At 42.5% G+C, this 27075-nt stretch overlaps 1 protein-coding gene across 1 annotated transcript; it reads left to right on the top strand.

Annotated features, from left to right (window-relative positions):
* The first annotated feature begins 697 nt into the window (after window positions 1–697).
* LOC111968934 (heme-binding protein 1) lies at window positions 698–25292 on the top strand. Its single transcript, XM_023994910.3, has 5 exons — window positions 698–1409; window positions 12506–12602; window positions 23684–23823; window positions 23941–24124; window positions 24691–25292. The coding sequence occupies exons 1-5, from the start codon at window positions 1160–1162 to the stop codon at window positions 24860–24862; spliced, it is 843 nt and encodes a 280-aa protein (XP_023850678.1). The 5' UTR covers window positions 698–1159; the 3' UTR covers window positions 24863–25292.
* The last annotated feature ends 1783 nt before the right edge of the window (window positions 25293–27075 follow it).

The following is a 27075-nucleotide window of genomic DNA, read 5'->3' as shown; positions in this document are numbered from 1 at the left end:
AACACTCTAGCCACTAGGCTACCTGCTGTCTTTTGCAATGACTCCAGTGATTGTCATTTCAACATATTTATTGTATAAAATGGTAACATACAATGGCATAGAAATGAATAGGCTACTTGATGGCCAACAGAGGAAAATGCATAATTCTCTCCATTTAATGTCCGTTTCATTGAGGACTTCCCCCCATAACAGAGGCACGCAAGGGAGTTCCACAACTTCCATTTCAAATGTCCACTCGCGCGTAATGAGAAGTGAATTATCCTACCTACAACTGGTAAAAAGTTCACGGCGTGTGCTGCTCTGTCTCCTCTCACTCATGTGAGTCAGCCAATAGTGGACTAAGCTGCATGCTGCAGCGCTCGCTCAACACACACATAACCCTCCCCACCGCTTACTCAGCAACAGCCTGCCTCACTGCCTGATAGTCAGCAGCAGGAGGTCACAATAAAATACATTTTTTTTTTTTTAAATAGAAATGTCATGGGGGCCGCGGTAAGACTTAGAAGTAGCCCAAAAACCTGCAACTCGTGACCAATAAATACATTTTCACCCGCGGCATAGTTTTCAAAATAGGCAAATTGTAATTAAACACGAAAATGGCAACCCTGTCCCAGGAATAGAAATTGTACGCCATTGTTTTGTTTTGGTAAACGCTAGTAGTGATGTCACGCCCCCAATAAGGCTCAACCAATCATCCGACGGATAATAGTGACTTTCCCTCCGCTATCCTACGAAAGGAAAGTTCGCATCCCGTATTGCGGTGGGAGGAGTGGCCCGGTGTCCGTCATGTCTTATAAACATCAAGTTCATTACAGTCCATGGAACGCGTCGCGTATGGACATGCTAGGTATTTGTTTTGCAGTCTTCGACGAGTTAACAGTTATATAACAGGTTTGAAATGGTTTCTGTAAATATAATATAGGTTGCACAGTTGTATAAGGAAAAGAACATGGCTTAATGCGTCGGAATAAACGTCAAGATTAGAGCAAAAATGGCCTTAAAGTTTTCCTAATTCGAATTTTTACCCGAGTCAGAATTTACCGCAACGCTCCCTGAACTACCACCAGCAGCGGTCTTTATTTAGACACAACAGTAGTCCTACTGTACACATTTGCTTTGGAGTACTTTTATATCTAGATAGCTGTTCCAAGAGTGGAGAATGGAGACAGGTAATTGTCGTATGAATGGCGGTGGTGGACTCGACGGTATCGGTGGAGGCAGCGACGATTCCTCAAATGGTATGATCACGCTAGAGGACCTGGAATCTTTTTCGGAAGACCAGCTGTCAGATTCGGGCACTGGGAGTCTGGAAGAGGCGGGTGAGACGATCGAGGACGAAGAGCAACAAGACAGATTGCTGCGCTACTGGCAGGACGCCGCACGGGGACACCAAGTGGAAGTGCCTCGAGGTAATGCATTTGGTATTAAGCGCACACACTCACTGTACATTTCGAATTGAGAAAGTAATACGGGTTTTGAATGGGCAATTCGCTTGTGACTTTGTATGGACAGTATAAACAAAACGGTCCACACTGGTTGTGACAAAGTGCAATCTTGGCTACTTTGTTTTTTATTTTCCGTTTCATCGATTGTTCTATTTTTTTGCGAGGGAGATCAGATCAGCCAACCAGGTCGAACTAGAACTATTCAGGTAGTCGGGTCTTCAGGGTGCCAGACATTGTCATTCGCTCACACAAATAAAGTATACTTGTTTCACAAGTAGGCATCCTGTGACAATATTAAATCATTGTCGACACCACTGTTTTGACAGACGTCAACATTGACCGACAAACGGTTACAGTGCATTGTAGGTAATTGCTGTACACCAGCCAAGAAACTGGATACATCGTATCACACAGAGCGCAAATATTAGACACTTTCACACCAGGAGCGCAAATATTAGACACTTTCACATCAAGAGTGCAAACATGCACGAGTGCAAACATGCAGTGACTCAGATACGGTACTATTGTAACTTGGTCACAATGTGTACTGCAATTGGTTTAACAGAATGTACTTAATTTAATGGAAATCCTAGGCTGTGAATAATGGCCTTAGTGACTGACGTGAGTGTGGGGCTCCGTGTATTCGTAGCCTCCTAAAATACAAGTGCTGCTTGTAGCAGTAACATGACCGTGATGTCACTTTTTTGGGTGACCCGACCAAATTCACGTCGAAATGTGAGTTAGATTAGTCATTTTCATTGAGACAGTCAAAGAAGCAGTAGATCTGTTCTATGTGCACTATTCTATTCGATGCTTCCCGTTAAGTTTAGTTTTTGTGTCTTTTACTTTCGGTTTTGTACACCAGCTGAAAATACAATATTTTTGGTTATTGGAAATATTTCACAGTGGTTTAGATTGTACAATGACTGCTTGTTTTGTCACTTATGAAATTAGGTGAACTATTACAATTTTAGTAACTGGGAAATGGCAGAGCGATTTCTTCATATTGCACCTTTTAAAGCCCCGTTGAAACCTCTGTTTATTTTTCTCCCTGTGGCTAGTAAAGGTAGCCTGGGTACCAGTCTGTTTAGCTAACATTCCACTCTGTCAAAAAAAAAAAAAAAAAAAGGAGTACAAAGACTGGATGCTAACACCTGGGAAATCGTGACTTGTCAAAATGATCAATGAGGAAAAATCTGCACATCGGAATCAAAGTTGTCATTCGCATCCCAGTCTGTTGACCGATGCCAGTTACGTTAGGTAGGGGCTCCCGAGTGGCGCAGCGATCTAAGGCACTGCATCTCATTGCTAGAGGCGTCACTACAGACCCTGGTTCGATCCTGGGCTGTATCACAACCGTCGCATAGGGCGGCGAACAATTAGCCCAGCGTCCCCTGGGTTAGGGAGGGTTTTTCCAGGGTAGGGAGTCATTCTAAAATGAGAATTTCTTCTTAACTGACTTGCCTAGTTAAATAAAAAAATTGTCCACGAGAGATTAAACCAATTAAACTACAATGCAAGGGTACTTTTGGACCTGTTTCCCATTACATGAGGAGCCTTGGTTACTATAAATGAACAGTGGTTATTTTAGAATGTAAATCTTGGTGTGGCAAAAAATATAAAAGTGGGATGAATGCCAGTAAAGTCACTACACAACACTAAACAATACATTAATTGCTCTATAACGGTGACAAACGGTGCCCACAAATAGTTAGTGCCTACATAAAGCTGTCCCAACATCTTACCACTACTACACCTGGCTATCAGCAGAGATTTGTCTGGCAGCGAAACAGTTCAATCAACAGTTCAAACTGCCTTTAAAAAAAACACAGCTGATATGGCTGACTTGCTTAAACAAATGTGGTTTCTGACAATTGAGATGTACAAACTATGGCATAAGGCGCCGACAAGTGGATAATTGGCAATCTGTAATTTTGATTAAGACATTAATGAGCGAGCCAGGACGGATGTAGTCAATATAACTATTTGTTCAGCACTTTTGAAATGAACAGCGACAGAATTCAGAACATGGGCCGTTCTTAGTGTTTTTTACCTGTACACCAAGTCAGAACTGTAGGATAAATAAAAAGGGGGCATATAAGCAGACAATGAAAGCTCTTACAATATTCAATGATTACATTTCTCAACAAGAGGTTAAAGGCTACATGTGCACCACAGAGTCAGAACAGCAACATGAGGTGAAAATAGACAAAGTATTAGGGTGAGGCACATGGGCTACTAACAGCTTACTACACAACATACACTTAGTATTACTTTCTTAGCTACAGTATACATATCTCCCTGGCATATTACATCATTTATGCAGCAGCATACAAGACATTTTTGGACTCACCTTGTTGTGATGTGCTCAGTTGAACAGGAAGATGCTGCCGCGGTCCTTCGTGGGCAAATTTTGTCATTAAAGAAAGAGGCCGGATTTATAATTCTGATTTGGATGACCGTTCAAAATGMTTTTTTCTCAGTCTGAGCTCCTTTATTCCCGACTTCCCAGTTGCAATGCTTGCAGTTAGCCACCGTCACCGATTCCTTTCCATCTGGTTGTGTAATGTTTATGTACAATGGCCGATGAGCACCGATACGTTTTATCTATAAATTTCTCTTCATATGACGAGGATTAAAAAGGATTTGCCAGTAGATTGTCGAATTGATTCATGATGATGACTGCTAGCTAAGATTTTGAAAGTAAATGTTGATATGATCTGTCCAATCAAAGCTACTGTACATATAATGTGATTTGATGTCATTGTATCTGTGGCCAATGACCTTGAGCCTTCTTGGAAGGGCACTACTAATGTAATTCTGTGGCAGGAGCCAAAGGGCTTGAATTMTCGATGTCTACCCTTACTACTTGGCCGTGACGTAGTGTCACCATGAGTGACAGAACACTGAGCAACGCTCCTATTTTTTGCTGGTTTGCCCCACAAACACTGAGCTAGGCTGAAACATCTGCATTTTGGASCTGCCTTACAAACATGGTATCTTTTGTTATCTTTTGTTTTCTTGTGTATGTGGCTTTATTAACTCCATTATATATATTTTTTTACTTTGTTTGCAAACTGATATGTGACTTGTTTTAATGCCAAAATAACATGCAAAACAGGCAAGCCCCACCTGCCCTGAATAACTGGACGCCACTGTAAATTAATGAATGGATTATGGTACTTACAACTAGGGCCAGAATGATACTCGTTAGTATTGTTGCAAAATAACCAAACGCGCAGATTTCACTTCTTTAGGAAAACAGCCATAATGTTGGAAAAAAAACAATTGTTGTCATCCAGAGTCACATGTATTTATTTTCCAAGCTGTGGCAGGAGCTCTCACTTGACTGTACGTACAGTATGTATAGGTTATAATTTTCCCCCAGATGTAGGGTAGGAAACAGTTAAGCTATTTACAGAGCCTGAAACATTGCTTTCAATACTTATTTTCTTTAACGAGGGAGTAAGTTCAACATTTCAATTGTTTATGCTTTCAGTTAGTGTTTGAAGTAGGGCTGTGGCAATACCAGTATCGCAAAAAAAAAAAAACGAAGCAGACCAAACCTACGTAGGTTTTAAAAGGACAAAAGGTTTGGTCTGCTTCGTTTTTTTTTTTTTTGCGATACTGGTATTGCCACAGCCCTACTTCAAACACTAACTGAAAGCATAAACAATTGAAATGTTGAACTTACTCCCTCGTTAAAGAAAAAAAATATTTGGTCAGGTTTGGTCTGCTTATTGAAAGCAATGTTTCAGGCTCTGTAAATAGCTTAACTGTTTCCTACCCTACCTCTGGGGAAAAATTATAACCTATACATTCCAGAATACAGGAATGGCTGAAAAATGACACATTCAAAAACCCCATGTAACGGCCGTCCCTCGGTGAGTGAGTAGACCAAGGCGCAGCGGGTGATGAATACATAATGTTTATTTGACAAGACGGAAAAACACGAAACGAAATACACTTGAATGATTAACAAAATAACAAAACGAACTAGACAGACCTAAACTATGAACTTACATGAAACGAGGAACACATAAACAGGAACGACCGAACGAACGAGACGAGACAGTACCGTGTGGTGCAAAATACACAGACACAGCGACAATCACCCACAAACAAACAGTGAGAACAACCTACCTTAATATGACTCTCAATTAGAGGAAAACGCAAAACACCTGCCTCTAATTAAGAGCCATACCAGGCAACCCAAAACCAACATAGAAACGGAAAACATAGACTGCCCACCCAAAACTCACGCCCTGACCATCACACACATACAAAACAACAGAAAACAGGTCAGGAACGTGACACCCCAGGTTAAAATAAGACACTTATGTTTACAATTTTACCATGGAGAATGAATATTTTGGCCTGAATGTAAAGCCCCTGCCCGAGGTTAACATGAGGCAACACTGAGTGACCCAATTAATCCTAAAGCTAGAATYCAGATTGCAGCGGACTAAATGTACGTACAGTCAAGTGATAGAGCTCCTGTTGCTCACAGTCAGGCTGGTTGAACTGTGACCAGATTTGCACCCAGATTGCCTCTGCCCGGTGCAGAGTGGAAACGGAGGCAAGTTGTACCTGACCTACTTCTAGGGCCTCTGGAATGCAGACTGGGTGTGCATCAGGCGGCCAGCCGCAGCAGAGGACTGAAAAAGGTACACCCAGACTGTGTTGTCTATGCAGCTGTCCCCAGAGTAAAGTCTCAACCTCTGAGCCTGACTAGTACTAATGATGTTCAAGAAACTGAACAAAAATATAAAACGCAACATGTAAAGTGTTGGTTCCATGTTTCATGAGCTGAAATAAAAGATGCCTACATTTTCCAAATGCACAAAAAGCTTATTTCTCTCAAATGTTGGCCAAAATAATCCATCCACCTGACGGGTGTTGCATATCAAGAAGCTGATTAAACAGCATGATCATTACACAGATGCACCTTGTGTTGGGGACAATAGGACTCTCTAAAATGTGCAGTTTTGTCACACAACACAATGCCATAGATGTCTGAAGTTGAGGCAGCATGCAATTGGCATGCTGACTGCAGGAATGTCCACCAGAGCTGTTGCCAGATAATTAATGTTAATTTCTCTACCATAAGCCGCCTCCGTTGTTTTAGAGAATTTGGCAGTACGTCCAACCGGCCTCACAACCGCAGACCACTTGTAACTGGACCAGCCCAGTACCTTGACATCCAGCATCTTCACCTGTGGGATCGTCTGAGGTCAGCCACCCAGACAGCTGATGAAACTGCAGGTTTGCAAAACTTAAGAATTTCTGCACAAACTGTCAGAAACCATCACCGGGAAGATCATCTGCGTGTTCGTCGTCCTCACTAGGGTCTTGACCTGACTGCAGTTCGGTGTCGTAACCGACTTCAGTGGGCAAATGCTCACCTTCGATGGCCACTGGAGAAGTGTGCTCTTCACGGATTTAATCCTGGTTTCAACTGTACCTGGCAGACAGCGTATATGGCATTGTGTGGGTGAAGGGTTTGCTGTTCACAACTTTGACATCAGAGTGCCCAATTGTGGTGGTGGGATTTTGGTATGGGTAGGCATAAGCTACGGACAACTAACAATTAGCATTTTATCTATGGCAATTTCAATGCACAGAGATACCGTGATGAGATCCTGAGGCCCATTGTCGTACCAATCATCCGCTTAATCACCTCATGTTTTAGCATGATAATGCACAGACCTATGTCAAAAGGATCTGTACACAATTCCTGGAAGCTGAAAATGTCCCAACGAGTATCGTGATACTGGTTTCGTCCCGGCCCTAGTTCTAAGCACCATAATTAATTTATTTACAGTAACCCATGTAATGGGAAATTAATGTCACCCATTGAGCATGTTTGGAATGCTCTGGATTGAGTTCCCACCAATATTCAGTAACTTCACACAGCTATTGAAGAGGAGTGGGACAACAATTCACAGGCCACAATGAACAGTCAGATCAACTCTATGCGACGGAGGTGTGTATGAGGCAAATGGTCACAACAGATACTGACAGGTTTCTGATCCACACCCCGTACCTGTTATTATTTTTTTAAGTATGTGACCAACAGATGCATGTCTGTATTCCCAGTGATGTGAAATTCATAGATTAGGTCCTAATTTATTTAAATTTACTGATTTCCTTATGAACTGTAACTCAGTGAAATATTTGAAATTGTTGCGTTTGTATTTTTGTTCAGTGTAGATACTAGGTTTTCACTGGAGTCCAGTATGTTCAGCAGGACACACTAGTAAAACATATGGTTGTTATTGGACAAATCCACAGACCCTCCCAAGTTGAGTTGAAGTAGGCTAGTGTCAGAGCCACAGGGTAGAAATTAATGCTATTTTGGTTGGTGTAGGCTGCTGAACATTGAGTGATGAGGACTGATAAATTATGTTCTAGGGTATGCTGCTTAATGAGTTCTGGGTAGACTGGGTCTGGGGCTCCTGCCTGTTCCCTCTCTTTTCAGACTAACTAAATTGGAGACTTAGCATGGAGCCATCGTTGGGACATTCTGACTCAACGGATTAGCTATAGTTTAGCCTGCTCTGTTTGAGGGAAAGCTTGGGCTAATAAATCCTGCTCTAAAATACTGTGTGGGTTAACCTCTTTGCTCACCCCCCCCCTCCCCCTCTTGTGGACTGTGAACCACTTTCAAGGTTTAGTTAATTTAGTACCATCGCCTTGTGTCCATTGTCACTACCGCCCTAGTAAAACACTGTCCGTCGCTTTAAAATATACACTACCGGCCAAAAGTTTTACAACACCTACTCATTCAAGGGTTTTTCTTTATTTTTACTATTTTCTACATTGTAGAATAATAGTGAAGACATCAAAACTATGAAATAACATATATGGAATCAAGTAGTAACCAAAAAAGTGTTAACCTTTCTAGGGGTGCTACCGTCCCACCTGGCCAACATCCAGTGAAATTGCAGAGCGCCAAATTCAAAAACAGAAATACTCATTATAAAAATTCATAAAAAATACAAGTGTTATACATCGGTTTAAAGATTAACTTCTTGTTAATCCAACCACGGTGTCAGATTTCAAAAAGGCTTTACGGCGAAAACATACCATGCGATTATCTGAGAACAGCGCCCAGTAGACAAATCATTACAAACAGTTACCAGCCAAGTAGAGGAGTTACACAAGTCAGAAATAGTGATAAAATGAATCACTTACCTTTGATGATCTTCATATGGTTGCACTCACAAGACTCCCATTTACTCAATAAATGTTTGTTTTGTTTGATAAAGTCCCTGTTTATATCCAAAAACCTCTGTTTTGTTTGTGTGTTTTGTTCAGTAATCCACAGGCTCAAAGGCAGTCACAACAGACAGACGAAAATCAGAAAAGTATCAGTAAAGTTCTTAAACATGTCAAATGATGTTTATAATCAATCCTCAGGTTGATTTTAGTCATAATGAATAACATTTCAACCGGACAATAGCTTCGTCAATATAAAAGGAAAACGAGAAAGGCGTGCTCTCGGTCGTGCGCATGAAAAACCTCTGGGACACTGCAGTGTCCACTCATTCAAAGTGGTCTTACTCCCTCATTTTTCAGAATACAAGCCTGAAACTATTTCTAAAGACTGTTGACATCTAGTGGAAGCCATAGGAAGTCCGATTTGAGTCCTAAGTTAATGGCATTCAATAGAAAACTACAAACATWAAAAAAAACACTTCCTGGATGGATTGTTCTCAGGTTTTCACCTGCCATATCAGTTCTGTTATACTCACAGTCATTATTTTAACAGTTTTGGAAACTTTTGAGTTTTCTATCCAAATCTACCAATTATATGCATATCCTAGCTTCTGGGCCTGAGTAGCAGGCAGTTTACTTTGGGCACGCTTTTCATCCGGAGGTAAAAATAGTGCCCCCTACCCTAGTGAGGTTAAACAAATCAAAATATATTTGAGGTTCTTCAAATAGCCACCATTTGCCTTGTTGAAAGCTTTGCTCTCTTGGCATTTTCTCAACCAGCTTCATGAGGAATGCTTTCCCAACAGCCTTGAAGGAGTTCCCACATATGCTGAGCACTTGTTGGCAGCTTTTCCTTCACTCTGCGCTCCGACTCGTCCTAAACCATCTCAATTTGGTTGAGGTTGGGGGATTGTGGAGGCCAGTTCATCTGATGCAGCACTCCATCACTCTCCTTCTTGGTCAAATAGCACTTACACAGCCTGGAGGTGTGTTGGGTCATTGTCCTGTTGAAAAACAAATGAGATGGCGTATCGCTGCAGAATGCTGTGGTAGCCATGCTGGTTAAGTGTACCTTGAATTCTAAATAAATCCCAGACGGTGTCACCAGCAAAGCACCCCCACACCATAACACCACCTCCTCTGTACTTCGCAGTGGGAAAGACCAATACGGAGATCATCCGTTCACCCAAACCGCATCTCAAAGACACGGCGGTTGGAACCAAAAATCTCAAATTTGGACTCCAGACCAAAGGACACTTTTCCACCAGTGTAATGTTCATTGGTGTCCTTTTAGTAGTGGTTTCTTTGCAGCAATATGACCATGAAGGCCTCTGAACAGTTGATGTTGAGATGTGTTTGTTACTTGAACTCTGAAGCATTTATTTGGCCTGAAATTTTGGAGGCTGGATGAACGTATCCTCTGGTCTTCCATTCCTGTGGCGGTCCTCATGAGAGCCAGTTTCATCATGGCGCTTGAAGGTTTTTACAACTGCACTTGAAGAATTTTTCAAAGTTCTTAATTTTCCGTATTTACTGACCTTCATGTCTTAAGGTAATGATGGATTGTCGGTTCGATTTACTTATTTAAGCTGTTCTTGCTATGATATGGACTTGGTCTTTTACCAAAAAGGCTATATTCTGTATACCACCCCTAACTTGTCACAACACAACTGATTGGCTTAAATGCATTAAGGAAAGAAATTTCACAAATTAACTTAAGGCACACCTGTTAATTGAAATGCATTCCAGGTGACTACCATAAAGCTGGTTGAGAGAATACCAAGAGTCTGCAAAGCTATCATCATGCAAAGAGTGGCTATTGGAAGAATCTCAAATTTAACATTTTGATTTAACACTTTTTTTTTGTTTTGCTTAGTACATGTTTCCATATGTGTTATTTCATAGTTATGTCTTCACTATTATTCTACAATGTAGAACATAGTAAAAATAAATAAATTCTTGAAAGAGTAGGTTTCCAAACTTTTGATCAAAAACCAATGATTGCAAAGTCAAACAAACCATACAAATCTATGTACAAGGACTACTTGTAACAATTTCCACTGAAAAGTTTACAAGACAACATTTACTTAAACCGTAACGGCAAAACACCTAATTCTCTTACCGCAACTTTGTATCGGAGTCTGTCACTCTGGAATTGCCCTAATCTGATAGTGTGAATGATCCCTCTAAATCCCTTTTGTGCTGCTTTCAATTAGGCTGGTTACAATTCTTACAGTAAATAAAAAGCATTTTAAAATAGCCCTGATATAATATTCAGATGTCGATGGCACCGTCAGCTCCGAGAGCCATTACAAGGGTGCATGTAGCAAACCTCAACTTCAGGCTTCATAAACAGACAAACGTCAGCCATAATAAAAATGGGCCATCTAGATGTGGATTTCTCTAGAGCCATTGTTCCAGTTGCTATGTTGACATTCCGATCTGATCCCAAGAGCTTAGTACGACTCAGCAACTGGACAAACAATGCATAAACAAATACACAAAACAGCACTTGAATCATTTGTCCAGACATTTAGCAATGGCGCTAATCCCCAGATATATCTGGTATGCTATTCTTCTGTTTTGCAAGAATGTTCTGACTGCCCTAAGACATGTAAATAATAATCTCAGATTTTTAGTTCAACATTTAGTCTCTTACCTCCTCACGGGCTGGAGGTATGACACCCTGTGGGCCGTATGTTCAACACCCCTGCCCTAGATTCAGGCTAGTGAGACTGTCAGATACTGATGGTAGTATAGTGCAGGAATACTCCAGTACTATTTGAGAAGGTCCGGTCACACAAATTTCCTAGGTGGCAAAGGTCCAGATGGATAATGTAATTTATCGGCCTAGTAACAAACCCCCCACCTTGCAAACCATGTTGCTGTTTTAAAGTTAATTTCCTGCAATTCTATGCATTCTTCTATGTCTTGTGTGTTTATATGATACCAGGGGTTGAAACTTGACAGAGTAAATAAGATTTAAAAAATAAATTCCAGGGTATTATTTTTAATAACTATTATTCATACATTCAAGATGGCTCTGTTTGGTATCAGTTTGGGTAATGCCTGCTGCAGCCAGAAACGGACATGGTGTGACCGACTAAATAGCAGGGCCAGAGAGAACCGATACTTGTCCAGCCACGGTTGGTATTCAATGCCAAGGAAGGATAGCCTACATTCATTAGTAGTCCTGCTGAATGGGAGAGGTGAGCAGCTAGAGAACACAGCCCCTTGACGACAGATATAACGGGGAGGAAAGTCGATGGAATTTGTCATTATTAACGTCGAAGAGGTGAAGTTGTTGCTGGCTGTGTTTACAGAGAAATAGTGCAGTAGAGTAATTTCATGGCATACTGTTGGCTGTGTGTGTCTACCTTGGGCAGCTTGGCATCCCTCCCCTCTACCAGAGTGACATTTTATGAGCACTGACAAACTGGCACTGTGCCCTGGCTGACATGACAAAGCCTTTCTCACGCCATCACCAGGAGAAGCTGTAACACTATGTATGGTCTTTAGACCGAACACTATCGTCTATAGACTGCAAGAGGAAACCGAGACGTCTTGTACTTCAGTCATGCCACAGGGGTCTACATTTCCCTTGACTAGTTTGACCTCTATTAGGCAGGTTGGCAGCTAATACCAGTTTTTCTGAATCTATAGAGCCCAAGTCAGGAAATGTAATAACATATTGTTTAGTTAGTAGGACTATAGCATTGTCACCAAGCATACAGCCCCTGACAAAACTTGTGAAGTTTCCAGACTGTCGACCCTACTTGAACCTCTTGATTTTAACTCAATAGAAATTAACCAAGTCTTTGTTTTTCTCACCAAAACAGATATGGCTGAGCCCATCCAGCAGATTACCAGCAACAACAACGGCCAACACGACCGGGAGCAGGTGCCCTTCACCCTCATCACGCGTAAGGAGAAGGCAAGTCTATGATTGACTCATTCACCAACGAACCATTGTGTACTCTGCTGGCCAAGCAACAAGACTACGTTTGGGCGGAATACCGTATACCGGGGTATTTTGAAATACCAACGTAATGATTTTTAATATCTAGGATGTGCCAAGAAAATGCTCTGCATTTGGTTTACTAACTTGCTAGCTTGCAAGATAAAGCTTCTTGGTTACAGCAGAGACCGATCAATCCTCTCCTGTATCAAGATTAATATTTGTTTTGTGCGTGCAGCAAACTGAGTAACCTTTTGAGAAAGTTGTCAAACTTTGAGCTGGGTTGTCTGGCCTTGCAATTTGTTTGTTCGCTTATGCTTGTTAGCATTTAGCTAGCATCTGCTATGGGAATTCCTTAGTACTTTCTTAGCATAATTGTTTGTTTTTAGATTGGAACAAAATGGCACCCCTTGTGTTATACCATATAAAAAATAAAACATTTGCATAGCACCCAACCCTTACTAAGACTCATTGTAAAATGTGTGGTCCTATTCGCCTAATTCACACACACCACAACACGTCACTTCCGGCTGCACTAAAATGAGGCTAGAGTGGGAAACCGAGACCAGAAACCTAGGCATACTGCTGCGTCCCTGGATGTAACTCCTACAAAGGAGGGAGTCAAGTCGAATGAACTTTTCACTGTTTCCCCAAAGACCCTGCACTACGATGCCAATGGGTGGTCAAAAATAAAATTGATGTCGGGACACATTTTGAAGGTAAGATTGTTCACGTTAACGTTGCTGCTTAGCTAGCTAGCCAGCTAGGCTAACACTGCCACCAGTTAGCCGAGAATGGCTAACGATGGCCAACTTAGTAGCTAGCTTTGCATCTTACCAATATAACTAGTTCTGAAGCTTGACAACTACAGTGGATGAATATTTCCCTACACAGATAACTGATAACACTAAAGTGTGTTCAAAACACTTTGTGGACTAATTTTAAAATACAATAATGTGGGAAACTGATTCCAAGGGAGCAGGTTGTGCAGACTGTGTTAACCTGGACGTCCACTCCAAAGCCTGGTAGGAGGACCAGCATCAGGCCTACCCTGCAGCTTTTCTATCTAGCGTATGTTTACCCCGAAACTAGGTAGACTCCTTAATCAACCGTAATGTATTTTTCTGTGTTGCCTGTCATGGAGAGGAGGCAGATGAGCTAAGGTAGTTGTCTATTATGTCATGCATCTTTTCTGTAATTTTCAATAGTTCATTGTCGATTTATGTAACCTAACCTTTATTTATTTATATATATATATATATTGACTCACTGGATGAGGGCCCAGCTTGCCAAATCATGCTCAGGTATAGACTTGCACTCTGAACTTCATTAGTGTTTGTTGTGGGTTTGAGGTATTTGGTTTAACCTGTCAATAGTTCCCAATTATAATCTTTCACAATGAAGACTCAGTTTCTGCCCCATCTACTCTAACTTGCATGGCCTGTATGTAGAGTTTCTGTCAGAGTTTCACTAGAAGAAAAGGAACTCCCAAGTATTAATTTGCATGGCCTGTATTTGGAATAGAAGCTGTAGAGCTGGTAGTATTCATTTTAAAAGCATTTTCGCCTTTTCACCTTGCAGTTCTGGCGATGAGGTGGAGGCAAGCGTACCCTGACCATCCGTTACGATCAGAATCCTCTGCCTGAGGCGGAGCCGCTTGAAGAGGCACGCAAACGAGGCAAACCAGTTCCTCCTGCAACTCGTCTTGTGTGACAACAAGAAAGTCATGTTTTACACTGGATTTAGGGTCTACCGTACTCTAAAAGCAGAAACAGATTAACACACACTTAAACTCGACTTTAGCGCTTAACCTTAATGGATCAGTGGTTCCTCTTTCTGTGCTGTGTTAAACTGGGCTTCCTTAAACTGGAGTTAGCTGTTTGTTTCAATGCATCACAGTCCARGGTCAGCAGGATATGTACTGAAATGCATGTGCAAAGGCCTAGCTCAGAAACACTAACTATACTGAACAAAAATATAAACGCAACATGCAACAATTTCATTGATTTTTACTGAGTTACAGTTCATATAAGAAAATCAGTCAATTAAGATAAAATCATTAGGCCCGAATCTATGAATTTCCAATGACATCTATGCAGCTGTTGGTCACATACCAAAAAAAATGGGCCTCAGGATCTCGTCACGGTGTTTTTGTGAATTCAAATTGCCATCGATAAAATGCATTTGTGTTCGTTGTCTGTAGTTTATGCCTTCCCATACCATAACCCTCGCCCACACAACGCCATACACGTGGTCTGCYGTTGTGAAGCCGGTTGGACATGCTGGCAAATTCTCTAAAACGATGTTGGAGGTGGCTTATGGTAGAGAAATTTCACATTCAATTCTCTGGCAACAGCTCTGGTGGACATTCCTGCAGTCAGCATGCCAATTGCACGCTCCCTCAACTTGACATCTGTGGCATTGTGTTGTGACAAAAATGCACATTTTAGAGTGGCCTTTTATTCTCTACAGCACAAGATGCACCTGTGTAAAGATCATGCTGTTTAGCTTGTTAGCAACCTGTAAACAGGTTCAAAATCAGACAAGGACATCACTAGACAGTCAGGGATTCTTCCTCTTCTGGAGGAGGGAGATGATGGCCAATAAACACTTCCTTATTAAGGACCTTCTGTCGTATTAAGGCATCTTTGTTAATTCCACCATTTTAGCCAAGGTGATAATCTAGCCCTGGATCATGACTCRCGATCCATTACATTACACATACATCATTGGACGAAGGCGTCTTCTGTACAGGGGTGTTTTGTATATATTGTAATGGTAGGCTCCTTGAGAGTACATCTTGGGCTAGGGATAATCTAGAAAATGTACATTTTATAAAATGTTTACATAAAATAATGTACTTTGTTTAGTTGTATAACTTATTCATTAACCCATACAAAAAWATCATAAATGTTTGTACTCTAACAATAAACTATGATAAATTCATCCTGCGTAGCTGTTCTTTTTACTTGCATATAGCTAGTATGAAATGCTGGGGGGAAAAAAATAAAATAATAATAGTCGCCCAACTCGCGCTTCATCTTTCCCCACTTGTCTGCATTTGAAAGTTTCTCTCCAGTTGATAGTTGTTGTTGCACATCACAAAAAAGTCACACAATTTGGTTCCTGTGGTAATTGTGATTGTTTCAAGGAGAAAGCACCATCTACATTTGAAGTGAGGTATGGACAACCCTTGTAGCTGTTCTGATCTGGCCATTWAAAAAAAAAAAGAAGACGTGAGAAGGAGTCTCAGAGTCTGATAAGTCAATACAGAGTCCAAGAACAAGAATGATGCTTTCCCCCACCGCCTAAACACAAAGGTTGATGGGGATGAATGGCAACTTAATTTTGTCGTCTGAGAACTGATTACGCTTCATATGTTCCCCAAGGACTGTGGTTTAAAATCCTGGTCGCAGCGCCAGCGCATTTCTACTATTACTGTCAATGACAACCACATGTTTCTGTTGAGACGTGACACCAAGGCTGACTAGGTGTGTTTACAATATGATGAAAGCTGATATGTGACTGGGATTGCCATTTTATTTTGGATGGGGAAGAAGCAATCCCCTCAGCCAATTCAATAAGCCTCCTAGTCACTTGGGGAAGAAAAAATCTAATTTCTCTATATAGCCCTTCTTACATCAGCTGATATCTCAAAGTGCTGTACAGAAACCCAGCCTAAAACCCCAAACAGCAAGCAATGCAGGTGTAGAAGCACGGTGGCTAGGAAAAACTCCCTAGCAAGGCCAAAACCTAGGAAGAAACCTAGAAAGGAACCAGGCTATGAGGGGTGGCCAGTCCTCTTCTGGCTGTGCCGGGTGGAGATTATAACAGAACATGGCCAAGATGTTCAAATGTTCATAAATGACCAGCATGGTCAAATAATAATAATCACAGTAGTTGTCGAGGGTGCAACAAGTCATCATCTCAGGAGTAAATGTCAGTTGGCTTTTCATAGCCGATCATTAAGAGTATGTCTACCGTGAATTTAAGTATGCTCTCTAATTCTCTCTTTCTTTCTCTCTCTGAGGACCTGAGCACTAGGACCATGCCTCAGGACTACCTGGCATGATGACTCCTTGCTGTCCCCAGTCCACCTGTCCGTGCTGCTGCTCCAGCACGGACAGGTGGACTGGGGCTATGGAACCCTGATCTGTTCACCGGACGTACTACCTGTCCCAGACCTACTGTTTTCAACTCTCTAGAGACAGCAGGTCTGGGACAGGCAGTACGTCCGCTGAACAGATCAGGGTTCCATAGCCCCAGTCCACCTGTCCGTGCTGGAGCAGCAGCACGGACAGGTGGACAGCAAGGAGTCATCATGCCAGGTAGTCCTGAGGCATGGTCCTAGGGCTCAGGTCCTCAGAGAGAGAAAGAAAGAGAGAATTAGAGAGCATACTTAAATTCACACAGGACACTGGATAAGACAGGAGAAGTACTCCAGATATAACAGAATGAACCTAGCCCCCCGACACAAACTACTGCAGCATATATACTAGAGGCTGAGACATGAGGGGTCAGGAGACACTGTGGCCCCATCCGATGATACCCCCAGAAAGGGCCAAACAGGCAGGATATAACTCCACCCACTTTGCCAAAGCACAGCCCCCACACCACTAGAGAGATATCTTCAACCACCAACTTACCATCCTGAGACAAGGCCGAGTATAGCCCACAAAGATGTCCACCACGGCACAACCCAAGGGGGGGCGCTAACCCAGACAGGAAGATCACGTCAGTGACTCAACACACTAAAGTGACGCACCCCTCCTAGGGACGGCATGGAAGAGCACCAGTAAGCCAGTGACTCAGCCCCTGTAATAGGGTTAGAGGCAGAGAATCCCAGTGGAGAGAGGGGAACCGGCCAGGCAGAGATGGCAAGGGTGGTTCGTTGCTCCAGAGCCTTTCCGTTCACCTTCACACTCCTGGGCCAGACTACCCTCAATCATATGACCTACTGAAGAGATGAGTCTTCAATAAAGACTTAAAGGTTGAGACCGAGTRTGCGTCTCTCACATGGGTAGGCAGACCATTCCATAAAAATMMAGCTCTATAGGAGAAAGCCCTGCCTCCAGCTGTTTGCCTAGAAATTCTAGGGACAATTAGGAGGCCTGCGTCTTGTGACCGGAGCGTACGTGTAGGTATGTACGGCAGGACCAAATCGTAAAGATGGGTAGGAGCAAGCCCATTTAATGCTTTGTAGGTTAGCAGTAAAACCTTGAAATCAACCCTTGCCTTAACAGGAAGCCAGTGTAGGGAGGCTAGCACTGGAGTAATATGGTCAAATTTTGGGGTTCTAGTCAGGATTCTAGCAGCCGTATTTAGCACTAACTGAAGTTTATTTAGTGATTTATCCGGGTAGCCCGAAAGTAGAGCATTGCAGTAGTCTAACCTAGAAGTAACAAAAGCATGGATGAATTTTTCTGCATCATTTTTGGACAAAGTTTCAGATTTTTGCAATGTTACGTAGATGGAAAAAAGCTGTCCTTGAAACAGTCTTGATATGTTRGTCAAAAGAGAGATCAGGGTCCAGAGTAACGCCGAGGTCCTTCAGTTTTATTTGAGACGACTGTACAACCATCAAGATTAATTGTCAGATTCAACAGAAGATCTCTTTGTTTCTTGGGACCTAGAACAAGCATCTCTGTTTTGTCCGAGTTTAAAAGTAGAACGTTTGCAGCCATCCACTTCCTTATGTCTGAAACACAGGCTTCTAGCGAGGGCAATTTTGGGGCTTCTCCATGTTTCATTGAAATGTACAGCTGTGTGTCATCCGCATAGCAGTGAAAGTTAACATTATGTTTTCAAATGACATCCCCAAGAGGTAAAATATATAGTGAAAACAATAGTGGTCCTAAAACAGAACCTTGAGGAACACTGAAATTTACAGTTGATTTGTCAGCGGACAAACCATTCAGAGACAAACTGATATCTTTCTGACAGATAAGATCTAAACCAGGCCTGCAAATTATTTCATTGTGGAGTTAGAGCCCTGTCTATGTTGGTAGATAAGATGAGAGCACCCCTCCAGCTAGGATGGAGTCTGTTACTCCTCAACAGGCCAGGCTTGGTCCTGTTTGTGGGTGAGTCCCAGAAAGAGGGCCAATTATCTACAAATTCTATCTTTTGGGAGGGGCAGAAAACAGTTTTCAACCAGCGATTGAGTTGTGAGACTCTGCTGTAGAGCTCATCACTCCCCCTAACTGGGAGGGGGCCAGAGACAATTACTCGATGCCGACATCTTTCTAGCTGATTTACAGGCTGAAGCTATGTTACACTTGGTGACCTCTTGACTGTTTCATCCTAACATCGTTGGTGCCGACGTGGATAACTATCTCTATACTCGCCAGTTTTAGCTCTAGCCAGCACCATCTTCAGATTAGCCTAAACGTCGGTAGCCCTGCCCCCTGGTAAACAGTGTATGATCGCTGGATGATTCCTTTTATTAAGTCTAATACTGCGGGTAATGGAGTCGCCAATGACTAGGGTTTTCAATTTGTCAGCGCTAATGGTGGGAAGCTTCGGCGTCTCAGACCCCGTAATGGGAGGAGTAGAGCCCAGAAAAGGCTCGGCCTCTGACTCCGACCCTCTGCTTAATGGGGAGAACCGGTTGAAAGTTTCTGTCGGCTGAATGAGCGACACCGGTTGAGCATTCCTACAGCATTTCCCTCCAGAAGCCATGAGAAAGTTGCCCGGCTGCAGGGACTGTGCGAGGGGATTTATACTAACGTTACTATCTGTACTCACTGGTGGCACAGACYCTGTTTCATCCTTTCCTACACTGAAATTACCCTTGCCTAACGATTGCGTCTGAAGCTGGGCTTGCAGCACAGCTATCCTCGCCGTAAGGCGATCGTTCTCCTGTATATTATGAGTACAGCGACTGCAATTAGAAGGCATCATGTTAATGTTACTTAGCTTCGGCTGTTGAAGGTGCTGACGAACCATGTCCAGATAAAGCGTCCGGAGTGAAAAAGTTGAATGAAAAAAAGTTGAGTGAGGTGAAAAACTAAAAATATAAACGGTAATTAAAAAGRAAAAACCGTAAAGATGTCAGGTAGCAAAGTAAGGTTGGCAACAAAACGCACAGCAACACGTAAACAAGTCTGCAAGTTGTGACCCGAAAGTATAAATAAAATGGTCTGATTGGCTTTCCTCAAGTTAGTGTTTGGCTGGAGTGTAGGTTTAAATAAAGGAGAGATGCGTTACCTTTTAATGCCTGCGTCAATTAACACTGTGTAGTCTTTTTGTGTCAATCAACACATCCCATACTAAGAGGATGATCTCCATGCTGGCTCCTAACGGTACATCTGTTGGTATACAGTTACCAAATCTTGTCAGTGGCCACTTTTCTATCCACAGTACTCATGCGAGTAAAGTCACTGTAAAAAAAAATTAAATCACGACAGCTGTGATGGAAACAGGAAGTTTCGGTACAATTGCATATATGCCGACAATTTGTTCATTCGACACGGTGGGATATTTTTGTCTGTAAAATGTATTATGCGAGAAATGGCGGCGGAAACGCCTTTTATGCGCAAATACTGATAAAGTCGAAAGTCAACTTGGAGTCACGCGATGATATGGTGTGTGTGGTCCTCCCACTACGACTCGGAAGCATGCAGTTTATTAGGCTACAGATTAAATAAATGATGAACTTCACAGTTCATCATGGTGAACGTGCAAGGTGATGAGCTTGATGCTCCTTTCCAATAAATATTGAGGGTCTTATTCTAGTGACATGATCGATGCTTGTCTGCTGTTTTGACAAATATAAGATCAATCAAATTTGATTTATAAAACTTTTTACATCAGCCGACGTCACAAAGTGCTATTCAGAAACCCAGCCTACAACCCCAAACAGCAAGCAATGCAGAAGCATGGTGGCTAGGAAAAACTCCCTAGAAAGACTGGAAACTAGGGAGGAACCAGGCTCTGAGGGGTGGCCAGTCCTCTTCTGGCTGTGCCGGGTTGAGATTATAACAGTACATGGCCAAGATGTTCATAGATGACCAGCAGGGTCAAATAATAATCAGTGGTTGTAGAGAGAGGGGGAGAGAGAGACCCATCAGTAGAGTTAAATGTGATGGAAACCCATTTAACTTGTTGGTTTTTTAAATTCGGTACATGGGAATTTAACAGTAAGTATTTTTTGTGTGTGTGTGTGTGTGTGTTTTTATGTGCACTGTCATCACACACAGCCTTTTATCTGCAAAAAAATGATGTTTGATGGAAACATCTCTATTTTATTTCACCTTTATTTAACCAGGTAAGCTAGTTGAGAACAAGTTCTCATTTACAACTGCGACCTGGCCAAGATAAAGCAAAGCAGTGCGACAGAAACAACAACACAGAGTTACACATGGAATAAACAAGCGTACAGTCAATAACGCAATAGAAAAAAAAGAAATTCTATATACAGTGTGTGCAAATGGCATGAGGTGGTAAGGCAATAAATAGGACATTGTAGCGGAGTAATTACAATTTAGCAGATTAACACTGGAGTGATAGATGAGCAGATGATGGTGTGTAAGTAGTGATACTGGTGTGCAAAAGAGCAGCAAAGTAAATAAAAACAATATGGGGGATGAGGTAGGTAGATTGGGTGGGCTATTTACAGATGGACTATGTACAGCTGCAGCGATCGGTTAGCTGCTGAGATAGCTGATGTTTAAAGTTAGTGAGGGAAATTCAAGTCTCCAGCTTCAGCAATTTTTGCAATTCGTTCCAGTCACTGGCAGCAGAGAACTGGAAGGAAAGGCGGCCATAGGAGGTGTTGACTTTGGGGATGACCAGTGAGATATACCTGCTGGAGCGCGTGCTACGGGTGGGTGTTGTTATCGTGACCAGTGAGCTGAGATAAGGTGGAGCATTACCTAGCATAGACTTGTAGATGACCTGGAGCCAGTGAGTCTGGCGACGAATATGTAGCGAGGGCCAGCCGACTAGAGCATACAGGTCGCAGTGGTGGGTGGTATAAGGTGATTTGGTAACAAAACGGATGGCACTGTGATAGCAAATTGGATATAGTCTGAGTAGAGTATTGGAAGCTATTTTGTAGATGACATCGCCGAAGTCAAGGATCGGTAGGATAGTCAGTTTTACTAGGGTAAGTTTGGCGGCGTGAGTGAAGGAGGCTTTGTTGCGAAATAGGAAGCCAATTCTAGATTTGTTTTTGGATTGGAGATGTTTGATATGAGTCTGGAAGGAGAGTTTAGTCTAGCCAGACACCTAGGTATTTGTAGTTGTCCACGTATTCTAGGTCAGAACCATCCAGCGTAGTGATGCTAGTCGGGCGGGCGGGTGTGGGCAGCGAACGGTTGAAAAGCATGCATTTGGTTTTACTAGCGTTTAAGAGCAGTTGGAGGCCACAGAAGGTGTGTTGTATGGCATTGAAGCTAATTTGGAGGTTAGTTAACACTGTGTCCAAAGAAGGGCCAGATGTATACAGAATGGTGTCGTCTGCGTAGACGTGGATCAGGGAATCACCCGCAGCAAGAGCGACACCGTTGATATATACAGAGAAAAGAGTCGGTCTAAGAATTGAACCCTGTGGTACCCCCATAGAGACTGCCAGAGGTCCGGGCAACAGGCCCTCCGATTTGACACACTGAACTCTATCTGAGAAGTAGTTGGTGAACCAGGCGAGGCAGTCATTTGAGAAAGCAAGGCTATTGAGTCTGCCAATAAGAATACGGTGATTGACAGAGTCGAAAGCCTTGGCCAGGTCGATGAAGACGGCTGCACAGTACTGTCTTTTATCGATGGCGGTTATGACATCGTTTAGAAAGAGAAGGRCCAGATTGTCTAGCCCAGCTGATTTTTACAGATCCAGGTTTTGCAGCTCTTTCAGAACATCTGCTATCTGGATGAAGGAGAAGCTGGGGAGGCTCGGGCAAGTAGCTGCGGGGGGTGCGGCGCTGTTGGCTGGGGTTGGGGTAGCCAGGAGGAAAGCATGGCCAGCCGTAGAGAAATGCTTATTGAAATTCTCGATTATCATGGATTTATCAGTGGTGACCGTGTTACCTAGCCTCAGTMCAGTGGGCAGCTGGGAGGAGGTGCTCTTGTTCCCCATGTACTCTAGTGTCCCAAAAATGTTGGGAGTATATCGCGGGGACTATTCGATGCTATTGCAGTCCGCCACAGGATGTTTTTGTGCTGGTCAAGGGCAGTCAGGTCTGGAGTGAACCAAGGGCTATATCTGTTCTTAGTTCAATTTTTTTTGAAAGGGGCATGCTTATTTAAGATGGTTAGGAAATTACTTTTAAAGAACAACCAGGCATCCTCGACTGACGGATTGAGGTCAATATCTTTCCAGGATTCCCAGGCCAGGTCGATTAGAAAGGCCTGCTCGCAGAAGTGTTTTAGGGAGCGGTTTGAAGTGATGAGGGGTGGTCGTTTGACGCGGACCATAGCGGATGCAGGCAAAGAGGCAGTGATCGCTGAGATCCTGATTGAAAACAGCAGAGGTGTATTTGGAGGGCAAGTTGGTCAGGATATATCTATGAGGGTGCCCATGTTTACAGATTTAGGGTTGTACCCTGGTGGTTTCCTTGATAATTTGTGTGAGATTGAGGGCATCTAGCTTAGATTGTAGGACTGCTGGGTGTTTAAGCATATCCCAATTTAGGTCACCTAACAGAACAAACTCTGAAGATAGATTGGGGGAAATCAATTCACATATGGTGTCCAGGGCACAGCTGGAGCTGAGGGGGGTCTATAACAGGCGGCAACAGTGAGAGACTTATTTCTGGAGAGATTCATTTTTAAAATTAGAAGCTCGAACTGTTTGGGCCTAGACCTGGATTCTGTCGCAAATTGAATGGAAACTAGCTACTGACGACTGACTCTATTAACATGCTGAAACAAAGTGTTGCTGTTACCTGCATTAGACTTATTAAATGCATAGGTAGTGACCCAGTGCTTCTCCTCTGTGTGTGTGTGTGTGTGTGTGTGTGTGTGTGTGTGTGTGTGTGTGTGTGTGTGTGTGTGTGTGTGTGTGTGTGTGTTGTGTGGTGTGGTGTGTGTGTGTGTGTGTGTGTGTGTGTGTACACAGTGTGGGAGACATGCTCTATGAGAAGAGACACTATGAGAAGGCCCACTGGGCGTGTATCACGGTTCATGAGGACACCTACGAGCAGAGCATCTGTTACGGCTTCATGAAGCTCATGAGATACATCTGCCAGCAGAACTCCTCAGGTGAGTCCAAAACCGCCTTCATAGGAGTCATTGGGCCTATATTCTTCTAACCTTATCCTTGTTTAGCCAAGTCTAGTTCAGACTCCTGACTCTTTGTTGTCCATGTCCTGTCCTTAGGTAGCTATCTGGGTATGACCATCCCTATCCTGACTGTGATCCGTACGGACGAGAACCACTCTGTCTTGTCCAGGGACGTCACTGTGGCCTACTACRTGCCCACAGAATACCAAGTCCAGCCACCCCTGCCTTCTGACACTGAAATAAGCATTGAGGAATGGCCTGCCACCATTGTATACACAAGGTAGGAGTTTGGAATTATTTTGCTCTGCTTAGTCAATTTTATGGCAATACAATATGAAAGTAGATGAATTATAAACTTTTTAAATTGTAGTCATTACTGGAACCATTGTCAGTTTGAGGCATAAACAAGTTCACAGTTTCTAGCAAAACGAGTGAATTTCAAAAAATTTCGGCCTACAGTTAGTCAAGAAGTTAGCTTGCTGGTTTTTGGGAACCCAAAACCAAATCTCATGTACGTAACTAGCTAGCTACTCGATTGGTCACAAACATTAAGTCAGTCACATGAGGCTATTTAGCTAAAGTTAATGACATTATTTTAGTCAGTTAGCCACCAATACTTTTATGCTAGCCACCATGTTGTTGCATCCTTCCAAAAATGACAGTGGCTACAGTTTTGTTTTAATTTAACATATTGTTTTGGACAATCTCAAAAGCCTCGTGAATTTACACAGCAGAATGAGAGTAAGTATAATGACTCCAGTGTTAGACCTGCACCTGCAAATGCACACCTCCCTTACTTGAATCAAATCTCATTCGATTCCTATGTGCCCCTTTTCTAACCTCCAGGTCCTTCACTGGCGCCACAAACGAGGTGACCATCATTAATGAGATCAGCACCATGGCGGAAATGCTCGACTCCCCCGCCACGCATGTGAATGACTCGTTCATCGTGGCCGGCTATACCAACCCTGCGGTGGCGAACCGACAGAACGAGATTTGGTTCCTGGAGCGGCCTTGAGGGTCAGCCTAACCTTGGCCCATCCTCCTAAACTTGACCCACCCAACCCCCCCTTATCCCAATCCTACTGATTCACCCCTTCCTGTTCTAGTGTGAAGAGACTTACTGATTCACCCCTTCCTGTTCTAGTGTGAAGAGACTTAGGGACTTTGCTGCAAGGGCCCTTATTACTAGTCCTGTGCGAGGCTGCATCCTTTGGGTCCATGAACACCTTTACGATAGGGCATCTAGTCTAGATATTTTACTCTGCTGTTTTCCTCACATAGTCAGGGCTTGACATCCACTTTTTTAGTCACTTGTCATTCGGACAAGTAGGACTTTTTTTTTTTTTTTTTTTACTTGTCGAAAAATGGCCTGCAACACAATTTTTTACATCATTGTATGATGCAAGGAACCACTTTACAAAATAAAATAGAGAATCAGACAAAAATGTAGAATACCATCTGCCTATTGGCTTCTTTGCCTGTCTCAAAATACAACACTGCCCCTTTTAAGGCTCTCCTGGAAGATGGTTGGCCACCCTTAGCCTATAAAATATTGCAACGTTACAACTACAACCAAATACTTTGTCTTCATTGAAATAACTTCCTTAGCCATTTGTTCCCTGATAATTGAATAAGGTAGACTACTTCAAAGCAAGGTAACTAACAAATACACGTTTATCTAATATATTCTGATATATTCTGACCACGTGCGAGTTATTTGTCAATGAGGCTATTCTAATAATATTTTGAACGTTGTCAGAATGACATGGCCAATGTTTAAAAGAGGGGAATCCCAGCTCACCAACTGTCAGATGTATTTCTCAACTCCCAATGTTGAGCGCTTGATAGGTTTTACAACATGGCTATGTAGCATTGCTTTAATAATGCACCCGTTCATCAATGTCGTACTGGAGTGCCCGGTGACATGAAAATGACATTAATGCATGCTAAAAGCTGAATAGTTAGCTACAGAGAACTAGCCAGGCTAAACAAGATGTTTTGAATTGGCTATGTAGTTAGTCTGTTGTCTGTCATTATTACAGGTTACCTCACTGCTACAATGTCTGTCTGTCCATGGGCCTGCTCACCCACGCAGGTGATTCACACACCATTACTTTTCCAGGATTTTAATGACCGTACTCTGTTTGCTGACCAAAAATGAGCTATAACTGGYTAAAAAAATAGAAAGGAATATCAACAAATGTGCACACGCCTGTCAATGCAATACAATTCTACTCCGATGCGAACAGTGTGCAAAACATCGCATACGGAAGACACTTGTGATTATTTTTTTACTTGTCCATTCGGATAACTTAAATCTATATTCTGCTTACCCAACTTTAGTTTTTTTACTTGTCCCGGACAAGCGTTAATGTTGAGCCCTGATAGTCTTGACGACCTCCGAAGGGTGAGGAGTCGTGACGTTTACTTGATGTTTTGTGAAAAGTGGATGGATATTAGAGCCATGCCTTTAGAGAGTTGGGCCAAATTTAGGTTGTAAAATATAATTCTAATTCTAGACATTCAGTGACATAGCATTGTTTAAATATTCCCCATGTCATGTTAATGGACAGCTAACATGGCTGCCATAGAATGTTGTAGTGTCATGTAAATGCATCATAACGCAGAAAACCTCAATGTCCCATCTCTCTAAATACATGGTTCTGGTGGATCCTAATTATTGCGCCAGTCACACTGTACACCTTGAAGAACTGGAATTCTTACCAGGTAATTAACAATCCTGAACGATGACTGCTATTCCAGTCTGCTGTAGGGGGGATAAGTGCAGTCTTAACCATGGTAACTACCACCTTTTAGACAATTTAATGCTATAGGAGGGTGGATTTTATTAGTTGTGAAGTGTAAGTAAATCGTGTCATTCTCWTTCTGTCAATGAAACACTGAGCATGACACATAGACAAACACCGGATACATTTTACAGCCAACAGTCTGAATGTATAAGCACGGCGAGACAGAAAATACTACAAACCAAAATCACTGAGCTTTGTTGTATGACAATCGAGCATGCCATCTGCTGCATACTACACTTTTCTATGCTCTTTCTGAGAGTCAATGCATTCCTCATTCTTAAAGCCATGATGTTCACAAACGACCTATTTCTGTCTCTCTCTCTATTTAACTAATGTTCCAATCCAGACATTGCTTTGTGTGTGTGCACTATTTGTGTGTGCACTATTTGCAAGTTACCTGACACTGCTGACGAGAAAC

This window comes from Salvelinus sp. IW2-2015, linkage group LG9 (genome assembly GCF_002910315.2).
Source record: "Salvelinus sp. IW2-2015 linkage group LG9, ASM291031v2, whole genome shotgun sequence".
Lineage (NCBI taxonomy): Eukaryota > Metazoa > Chordata > Actinopteri > Salmoniformes > Salmonidae > Salvelinus > Salvelinus sp. IW2-2015.
Note: the sequence above shows the minus strand (reverse complement) of the source record. Positions and strands in the feature narration are given on the sequence as shown.